Below are 10,000 nucleotides of genomic sequence, written 5' to 3' on the forward strand. Positions count from 1 at the left end.
CAGGATACGGTCGAGGTTCAGTGTGCTGAGCGAAGGGTAGGCTGCCAGGTCCTTCATTTTGGTCATCTGGTTGTAGGAGAAGTTCACTTCCTGTGAAACAGCACGTCTTCAGATAGCGATCGATCCAAACCTTTAGGCACAGGGAGCTTCACGGTCCAAACTGAGCCGATATTTAATGGGATAGTAAGAAAGTTGATCTGGTCTGTTGTGTTTTCAAGGGCATGTTTGTGTATTGTGAGCTGTATTCAGCTGTACTCTCTATTGTGAGCTGTATTCAGCTGTACTCTGTATTATGAGCTGTATTCAGCTGTACTCTGTATTGTGAGCTGTATTCAGCTGTACTCTGTATTGTGAGCTGTATTCAGCTGTACTCTGTATTTTGAGCTGTATTCAGCTGTACTCTGTATTGTGAGCTGTATTCAGCTGTACTCTGTATTGTGAGCTGTATTCAGCTGTACTCTGTATTGTGAGCTGTATTCAGCTGTACTCTGTATTGTGAGCTGTATTCAGCTGTACTCTGTATTGTGAGCTGTATTCAGCTGTACTCTGTATTCAGCTGTACTCTGTATTGTGAGCTGTATTCAGCTGTACTCTGTATTCAGCCGTACTCTGTATTGTGAGCTGTATTCAGCAGTACTCTGTATTGTGAGCTGTATTCAGCTGTACCCTGTATTGTGAGCTGTATTCAGCTGTACTCTGTATTATGAGCTGTATTCAGCTGTACTCTGTATTGTGAGCTGTATTCAGCTGTACTCTGTATTGTGAGCTGTATTCAGCTGTACTCTGTATTGTGAGCTGTATTCAGCTGTACTCTGTATTCAGCTGTACTCTGTATTGTGAGCTGTATTCAGCGGTACTGTATTAACAGACGGAGTGGGGCTATAGAACTGTCTGATGGGAATAGCCCACTTCCATACAGGCTGAACCTCCAGCCACCACTCAAACGTTGTCTTATCCTGTCAAAGCTCAAGGTCTTCCTGCCTTTGTTTTGATTTTACCTTCAGGTTCTTGGGTGGCTGGAATCCAAAGAAGTCTGCCAGTTGGTTGTGCGAGGCGTCCAGGGAGACGAGGTAGGGCAATTGGCTGACGCAGGATAAATCTAAAGAGTGGGTACACCAGTGACTAGGGCTCTGGCTTTTTGAAGTGGAATCAGACCACCCAGCTCGGACGACAATCATGATAACTTAGGTTTGAATCTAATGAAAATAAGGTTTTTTGTAATGGCTTCAATAATGTGCACTTCTTCTTTTGGGTTTATTTGGTAACATGGTTTGAAGCGCAATGAGATACCCATGTGGGTATATGACCATTAGATCCACAAGAAGACTCACCTTTAATTTTATTGTGGGCCAGCTCAAGCTTTTGGAGATGCACGTAATTGGATAGGATGGAGATATCGCTCAGATTGTGACCCTGAGGGGAAACAGAAAACAGAACCTTGAGGTGAAATTAAATCTGCCTCCTAAATTTAATTTAGCCAAATGGGATTGTCTCGGTCATGGTGCAATACACTGCAGCAAAATGTGTAGTTAAGTAGAATTTTCGGGGATTGTTTTGTGTTTACAAATAAAATTAGACAAAGTCCTACAGTATTACAATGCAATAATAACATAGTATTATATATAAAACAATATGAACATGCGGATGGGGGTTACCGGGACAGAGAGACACTGGTAGACATGCTGCAGTTCGGACCCGGAGCGTCCGAGGCTGGATAAACATTTGGACACGAGGTCCGTGCTTAAAACGCCACCTTTCTGTGGCCATAAAATAAGAGGTTTTAACTTAACGCACTTTAATGAATTCATAAATAATGTAGACCTATTCAATTACACATACCTAGGCCTATATAAATAACCAACTCATTGAAGGTAGGCTATAATTAACTTTACCTCAGAAGAGCGTTTTAGCAGTGTGAGCTGCTTCACCTGTTGGACATAGTGAATTCAAAAACACATTAATGGACCTCAAAACATTCAAATTATTATGTTTGTTGTGAAGAAGCTAACGATTGCATTTAATCATCTACACTAGAAACGAAAATCAACGCATAATCATGACGAGAACGACAAAAGGCTTCTAGCCACCGCTATTGCAGTGAACAGGTATCGATCATGCAGCCCAAATCACAAAGTAAAGTAATCAAACGGAGTGTAGACCTAATTAAACTAAAATGAATGTACCTCCATCGGACCCTCGTCTCGTCTTCCTCCTTCCTCGTCGCAGCGAGTCCCCGTCTCTGCAGCAGCGGCCGCAGGTGTTTGGGAGGCAGGGGTGAGGCAGGAGTGTCCGGGGAGGCAGGGGTGAGGCAGGAGTGTCCGGGGAGGCAGGGGTGAGGCAGGAGTGTCCGGGGAGTCAGGGGTGTTTGGGAGGCAGGGGTGAGGCAGGGGGGTTTGGGAGGCAGGGGTCGCCAGGCTCCCGATGGCCCCTGGGAGCAGAGACGCTTCGGCGCCCTGGAAGATCTGCGTCGATGTGCGTTTTTTCTTAACGCAACAGCGATAGTAAAGGTGGTCCTAGATCACATGGGTCCTATGATACTCATATACACAAATGATCCAACAATGACAACTTAATGATACACGATTGTAGAACCTCTATCCTAGTTTCTGTTGGCTAGTTTGTAGCATTAAAGAGTCCCCACTGGTGCTAGGCAACCGTTGGTGGGGGTGAAAGGGGTTGTGGGAAATGTAGTCGCATTGCTGTCAGAGGAGAGTTGTTTGGTTTTCGGATTCAACCGTGATATAATCCAATCCTTCTTGTTTTGACATTGTCATGTAGAAGTGGGCATATGATGTGTCCCTGACAGCTTAAATACATCCAGGTGGCTGTCCCAGAAGTTTTGGAATTCCCCAATGCACAGCCCAACATTAGAACACATGTCTGGCTGCAATAACATAACCGCACATAAAAACACTGAACTATGTTGGCAGACACAGTTACCAGCTGCTTTTTGTGCAACACAAAATAAAAAATAAAATGGATATCGTTTTTTTTCAAAGATCACATACAAATGCGAAACAGGCCAAGACTGATCTTGAAATCTTTTTATTTCAGGAGGATTAGTGTAACATTCGCAAAAAAAATTGGCTAACATTGATATTACAGAGAAAGAGGCATTAAAATAAAAACAATCATTTCTTCCAAAAATTGAATGCAATTAAACAACGGAATTCTCCCTTTCATCCTTTATTTCGGATCAGTAGGATGGAAACCTTTTCCCAGGAAATCAGTCCCAATGAACCCAAACACTCACACTATGGCTGTGTTTGTGTTCATCATACTCTGAAGTACAAGTGTCCGTGTCTGTGTGCGTGTCTGTGTCTGTGTCTGTGTCTGTGTGTGTGTGTGTGTGTGTGTGTGTGTGTGTGTGTGTGTGTGTGTCCGTTGAAAACTTTCCTCCAAAACAAACACCCACTCAAAAGCTAAGTATCAGCGAGCGCTAACCGCTGTCCGAGGCCGGGGGCCAGTGGGCGGGCCTCAGTGGAGGCTGCTGCACTGGGCCCGCATCGATCCTGCACCCCGTGGGTGTCACTATGATGGATCGTGCTACCAGGTTTCCGTGGGGACCGGGCGGTTGACCCCCCCTCCCCCTCTCTCCCTCTATTGATGAGCTCACCACCCACCCTCTCTCCCCCCCCCACTCCTCCTGGTTAAGTACTTTTCTCCCCGGGTTAATGAACTAAAAACATGGGACGATTGGAGGGACCAGAATGATTGGTTGCTGCCTGTGCGCCTGTGTGTGCGTGTGCCTGTGTGTGTGTGTATGTGTGTGTGTGTGTGTGTGCCTGTGTGTGTGTGTGTGTGCAGTTTCATTTTGGCGGGCTGAAATTGAAGTTTTGTCGACATGTGCGGTCAGGCATGGAGAGCGACTCTGATTTACATGGAATTGCGAACACAATCAACCCTGTATGACAGAGACACACACACGCGTACGCACACACAGCCCTTTGATCCACAAGGACCTTGCAATCACTTAGAAACTTCCATTTGTAATGGTTCTTGTTCTTGCTTGAGAGAAACGTGAAAACAATGATTAAGGAGTCCTTACAACATGGAAAAAAATTGAAATAGATTTTCCTGACTCTCTTACTGTAATCAAATCAACTCTGGACTCTGATGGCAAACAGACTTTAGCTTGAACAGATGTAGATAAGAAACACTCCAGAGTCGGAGGAAATCCTAAATGGAAGGAAAGCAGGAGCAGTAGCCTAATTCTACGGCCGAACTTGTTGTTATCACAGCCGGTCGCCCCCCGGGACAGACAGGGCAGCAGGGAAGACACAGAATGCAATTGAGAGCAGCATTTGAAAATCCAATCGGGAAATGGCCTAACAATGGAGTCGGCGGGAAGTCCGAGTCTGAGTCCAAGACTTTCTATTTGTCTTTCATCGTTGAGGAGGTGTAATCAACGTAAATGATTACCTGACATGTGTTTTGAGTTTATTGAGCTTCAAATTACAATTAACAGATATTTTAGCAACGTCTCCCTGTCTCAGCGTTTATGTACGAACAGCACGAGACCTTTACATTAACCAGACGCTATACTCCTACCCCCGGGCTATTGTGTTGTTCTTTGTGTAATTTTCGATCAAAGTATGACTAAACATGAACTAAATAAAACCAACCTTCCGGAACGTTGCATCAACGCAGGTTATTGCGGACGCTGTCTCTAATCCATCCCACGTGAGATCACTTAGCATATAATCCGGATGTTGGGTGACATCACCTGGCACCGCATTGTGGCTAATCAGAGCTCAGCGCCTTGCACCCACTGAACTCCAGTGTTCAGTCGTTCGCAAAGAACCGATCATCTTGGACCTACAGACCTTATTCACCTATAGCGGCAAGATCGGCTAGTCAGTTAGGAAACCTCCAGGAATCCTCAGGGAAAACCAGGACAGCTCAACGGAAATGCCTTCGAAATGAGATCCAGACGGGCGATGGAATGAAACAGGATGCATCGAGTTGTCATGGTTTGCTCAAAGATTCTAGAAGGTTTACAAACCCAGACTAACCAATAGGAGGACTTCACATGATGTCGCCCACAATCCAAGCTGCCATCTTGCTTCTACTTCCCCATTATAATAAGACTCAGAAACCTGGAGGCCTCCAGGTTAATCTTACCCTAACCTGGAGGCCTCCTGGTTAATCTTACCCTAACCTGGAGGCCTCCAGGTTAATCTTACCCTAACCTGGAGGCCTCAAGGTTAATCTTACCCTAACCTGGAGGCCTCAAGGTTAATCTTACCCTAACCTGGAGGCCTCCAGGTTAATCTTACCCTAACCTGGAGGCTTCCAGGTTAATCTTACCCTAACCTGGAGGCCTCAAGGTTAATCTTACCCTAACCTGGAGGCCTCCTGGTTAATCTTACCCTAACCTGGAGGCCTCCAGGTTAATCTTACCCTAACCTGGAGGCCTCCTGGTTAATCTTACCCTAACCTGGAGGCCTCAAGGTTAATCTTACCCTAACCTGGAGGCCTCAAGGTTAATCTTACCCTAACCTGGAGGCCTCAAGGTTAATCGTACCCTATGGTGAAACAGCAGCAGGATGGCGGGCTTCATGTGAGTAAACCTCAGATCAGGTGATGGAACCCCCCGGTCTGCAGGGGAGGCCCCCATCACTACCTCCAGCCCTGCCCTGCCCTGCCCTGCCCTGCCCTGCCCTGCCGGCCCCGTCACACGGTGGTGATCTTCTTGTCCTTGGTGGCCTGCTTGATGGCGGCCTGCTCGCAGACGATCTCCTTGAGGCGCTGCAGGCGGACGTTCTGCGTGCCCATGTCGCCCACGCCCGTCTGGCTGCGCTGCAGCAGGGACAGGGCGTTGATGTACTCCAGCTCCGTGTAGCGCACGCCCTGGTCCACCACCAGGCTCAGCAGCTCGTCAGCACTGTTGTACAGCATCTCGTAGTACTGCCTGGGGGGGCATTAGTGGAGGAGGAGGACGATGAAGATGAGAGGAGGAGGAGGAGGAGGAGGGGGAGATGAGGGGAGCCGCGAGGGAATCAAATGTTTGGGAAAGCAGAGAAAAATCTGAAATTATTTCTTGCCTTGCTTTTTCATAAATCCAGTAGAGCATCTTGTGAATATGAATATACAAGAACAACAATAACAACAGCATGGAGGGAAAGAGTAGTAGAGCCTTGTAAATAACTACAGCAGGAATCAGACTGGATTGCACCCTGTGAGTCTGCCCTAGGACACAGAACAGATGGGGAGAGAGAGAGAGAGAGGGAGGGAGGGAGGGAGAGAGGGAGGGAGGGAGAGGGAGGGAGAGAGAGAGGGAGGGAGAGAGGGAGAGAGAGAGAGAGAGAAACAGACAGAGACAGAGACAGAGAGAGAGGGAGGGAGGGAGAGAGAGAGAGACAGAGAGGGAGGGAGAGAGGGAGGGAGGGATGGAGAGAGGGAGGGAGAGAGAGAGAGAGAGGGAGCGAGAGAGAGAGAGAGAGACAGAGACAGAGACAGAGAGAGAGATAGAGAGAGGGAGAGAGAGAGAGAGAGAGAGAGAGAGAGAGAGAGAGAGAGAGGGAGCGAGAGAGAAAGAGAGACAGACGGAAAGAGAGGAAGAGTAAGAGAGAGCGAGAGAGAGAGAGGGAGCGTTCGACTCTACAACCACCAGGACCTATTTTGTTGTAATAAAACAATGCTGACAGAGCCAACAGGGAGAGGCTGTGTGCAGAATGAATTGTTCCAGGGCATGAAGCCCTCGATGGGCCCTTAGAGACGGAGGCATTCTGGAGTGCATACTGATAAACAGAGCAGGTGCCCCCCCACCCTATTGTGACTCAACTCAGGACACATAAAGGTCAGAGAGTTTTAAGAAGCACTCAACCTCATCCAAAAGGAAGAAAAGCAAAGAGAGAAGAGAGTTTGGCCTAAATAGTAGTTTGCCAATTCTGTTCCTTTCTGTTGCTCTACTCATCTCTCAATGTGGCTCGGCAAAGGTTTGAAGGTCAGGATAGGTTTGTGTCTGCTATGTGGTGTGTGTGTGTGTGTGTGTGTGTGTGTGTCTGTGTGTGTGTGTGTGTCTACATGTGTAGTCTATCCGTTTAAAGTGTCAAGGTCTGCTCTCTAAGGAAGCATAATACATTCACATAAGAAAATAAATTCTGCTCTTCTTTTTCTGAATTAACAACATAAATATCTCCGAATTCGACAACAATTTTAATGAGGGAAAAATGATGCTGTTTTTCTGAATTAAACAAGTTTATTATCTTAGGACTCAAAAAAAAGAATCTGCTAGTTTTTTTCTGAAATAATGAGACACCTTAAAATCCCCACTTGAGTGATTCCCCTGAGAGCTCGGTTTTAAAGAGCAGAAGCCCCACCTGTTGATCCAGTTCTACTGTGGTTTATGTCAGAGACATTAGGAGCGGCTTGTGTCCTTGACTGATATCGATGGTTCTGTACCCTCAGGGCTGTGGGGTGTTCAGACGGGGTTGTTCTGATCTGCTGGACACTGCAGTGTTTCTCCTGGATCATTTAAACCAATACGGCGTGCTTCACGGAGATAAGAGGATGCATCTGAAGTGCACCCTCTTTTGCTACATGTGGTCAAGCCAACAGTCAGATGACATCATTTGACATGTTAACTAAAACGAGTTAATTTAGTAGCTTATATCAACCTTGTACTTGGAATCACCTTCGGGGGGTGAGGCTGAATAGCACCAGCAACCGTACTTTATACAAGCGAGAGTTTCTCCCAAGATTTTGACGAATCAAATAATTCAGAAAAAAAGGGTAGAACAACTTTTACATAACATATTGTTTTGATTCTACCAGTTGCTATGCCTCTTTCTTCCCTCAACCAAACGATGATCGACTCTCCAGTACCGCAGGCAACGACCTTCCTTCTCAGGAGGGACCACTACAGCCCTATGGGCCTGTGTGTTTACTGCTGCCGCGCTTCACCATCAACACCACATTAGCACCGCTGCTAATGTTCCCTCCGCAAAAAACTAAACGGGAGGGGAAAGAGGGTGGGAGGTGTGAGGGAGATGACGAGAGAAGGGCAGCACGGGGGGGGGGGGCTTTGTTTAGAACCAGCCAAACACTTCATTACCCAGAAACTTAGAAAGCTATTAGAAACGGTGGAAGAGCTGCTAATGAGATAACATCTTGCTAGCAGTTCTCCAAGAACCCCCCGTTCCAACACTCCCATCACACGCACAGTAAGTATCTATAAGGGATGTATACTGTACATCGGAGAGCAACCTAATGAAGAGGCAGAGTCTATAGCACCCCCTGGTACCAAAGTGCACGGGGGTTTGTTTAGCCCTCCTACACACACACACGTAGCTCCTCCCATCTGGTGCGGCTCGCTGCTGTCCAATGCGCTCCCTGGAACACGGAGCGCATTGGGCCGCTCTACCCAGCGCCACTGCGTCCGCAGGACACTGCGTGTGTGCGCGTTTGTGTGCATGCGTACGTTTGTGCGCGTGTGTGCGTGTGCGTACGCTTGTGCGCGTGCACGTCACGGGAGAGGAGAGGAGAGAGGCGAGGTGAGGCAATGACAGAGAGAGAAAGAAGAAGGGAGTTGATGAGTTGAGAGAGAGAGAGAGAGAGAGAGAGAGAGAGAGAGAGAGAGACGTGAATAGAGGGAAAGAGAGAGAGAAGATTCAGCACAAAACGAGTCCCTTCTTCGTCCCTCTTGAGCGTGAACAGAATTAACGCCACGCAGTCTGCCTCTGTCAGCGCATTTGGAACAACACATTAGTTAGCACAGTGTGTGTGTGTGTGTGTGTGTGTGTGTATGTGTGTGTGTGTGTTGGGAGGGGGGAATGGGGGGTGGGAGGGCTAGGGGCGAGGACGAGAGTAGAGGAGAAGGTTGCAGAGGACAGGAGAAGGAGAAGAGGAGGAGGCGGAGGGAGGGGCAGAAACCCCAGAGCTTGTGTCTGTGTTGACAGATGTCCGAAGCGTCACAACGCAGAGACAAACAACTTAACGCAGAACTGAAACCCAACGCGACAGCAACACGAACCAAGACCTCTCTCTCTCTCTCTGTAATGAGGACTGAGGCTCCATCGAGAGAGTGGTGGTCGCCTCGTCGGCTGGGATCATCCTCATCATAATCCTGCTCTACGGCCTTTCCTCACACACTCACACAAACACACACACAGACACACACACATACACACACAATAAGGTGTGTGGTGGGTGTCTGAGGGGTCTTTAAAGCGCCGCAGCCCCACCCCGCTGCAGTAGGAAGTGCGTGTTCCGACAGAATGGTAACGCCCGTGCTTAGTCAGGCTGAACCCCCTGAACCCCCAAGCCCCTCGCTCCCCCGCCTGAAGACACACACACACCCTGTAATGTCCCTGATGTAACCTCGGCCCAGGTGTTGGCGTGGTGGCCCTACACACCGGGTTTGTGTTCCATCTTCCCGGCGCCCGCTGCCAGGGAGCTAGTCGTGGAAACGAGCGGAAATGAGCGCTCACACACACAGAGGAATCCGTAGAGTCGGGGTGGTCTGTTGCCAGGCAACGTGAATTCATGGAGCGATTTATTACGAACTGTTTGGAAACAGACAGGGAAGAAGGGAGAGGGCGTCTGGTGATCCCGAGGATGAAGGACTGATACAGAGGGAGATACAGAGAGAGGTAGAAAGACTGGTATAGCGAGAGAGAGAGGGAGAGAGACATAGAGACGGGTTGAGAGACTGATGTCGCTCATAGAGGAAGACGTGGGGGGAGGCAATTAGAGGATAATTAATGCGGTGCTGGGATGTAATGTTTGTTGATGATCAACGTCTATACATTGATTCAAATATTCGTTCTATTTACATTGCAAATAAAAGAAAAGCTCGCTCACTCTATTTATTTTCTCTCACACATCCCCGCCACACCCTCACTCACACACACACACACACACACACACACACACACAGAAAGATCTGATGTCGACATTAGACTCTGCGACATGCTGCTGCAGTTGGAGCAGATGGTCTGTGGCCATTTGTGTGTGTGTGTGTGTGTGTGTGTGTGAGTGTGTATGTTTGTGTGTG

General features: G+C 47.9%; 2 protein-coding genes across 2 annotated transcripts in view; both read right to left on the minus strand.

Annotated features, from left to right (window-relative positions):
• lrguk (leucine-rich repeats and guanylate kinase domain containing) overlaps nt 1–5,620 on the minus strand; it is a gene marked incomplete at both ends in the record, with an annotated part of 22,835 nt that extends 17,215 nt beyond the window's left edge. Inside the window, 6 exons of the mRNA XM_079755974.1 lie at nt 9–90; nt 999–1,099; nt 1,332–1,413; nt 1,656–1,757; nt 2,184–2,483; nt 5,528–5,620. Coding sequence (XP_079612100.1) covers nt 9–90; nt 999–1,099; nt 1,332–1,413; nt 1,656–1,757; nt 2,184–2,483; nt 5,528–5,620 — 760 coding nt within the window. The remainder of the gene's footprint in view (nt 1–8; nt 91–998; nt 1,100–1,331; nt 1,414–1,655; nt 1,758–2,183; nt 2,484–5,527) is intronic.
• The window catches only part of exoc4 (exocyst complex component 4), a 115,181-nt gene continuing 110,557 nt past the window's right edge, over nt 5,377–10,000 (minus strand). Inside the window, exon 20 of the mRNA XM_079756215.1 lies at nt 5,377–5,914. Coding sequence (XP_079612341.1) covers nt 5,677–5,914 — 238 coding nt within the window. The 3' untranslated portion in view covers nt 5,377–5,676. The remainder of the gene's footprint in view (nt 5,915–10,000) is intronic.

Source organism: Pollachius pollachius (assembly GCF_949987615.1).
Source record: "Pollachius pollachius genome assembly, chromosome: 18".
Taxonomy (NCBI): domain Eukaryota; kingdom Metazoa; phylum Chordata; class Actinopteri; order Gadiformes; family Gadidae; genus Pollachius; species Pollachius pollachius.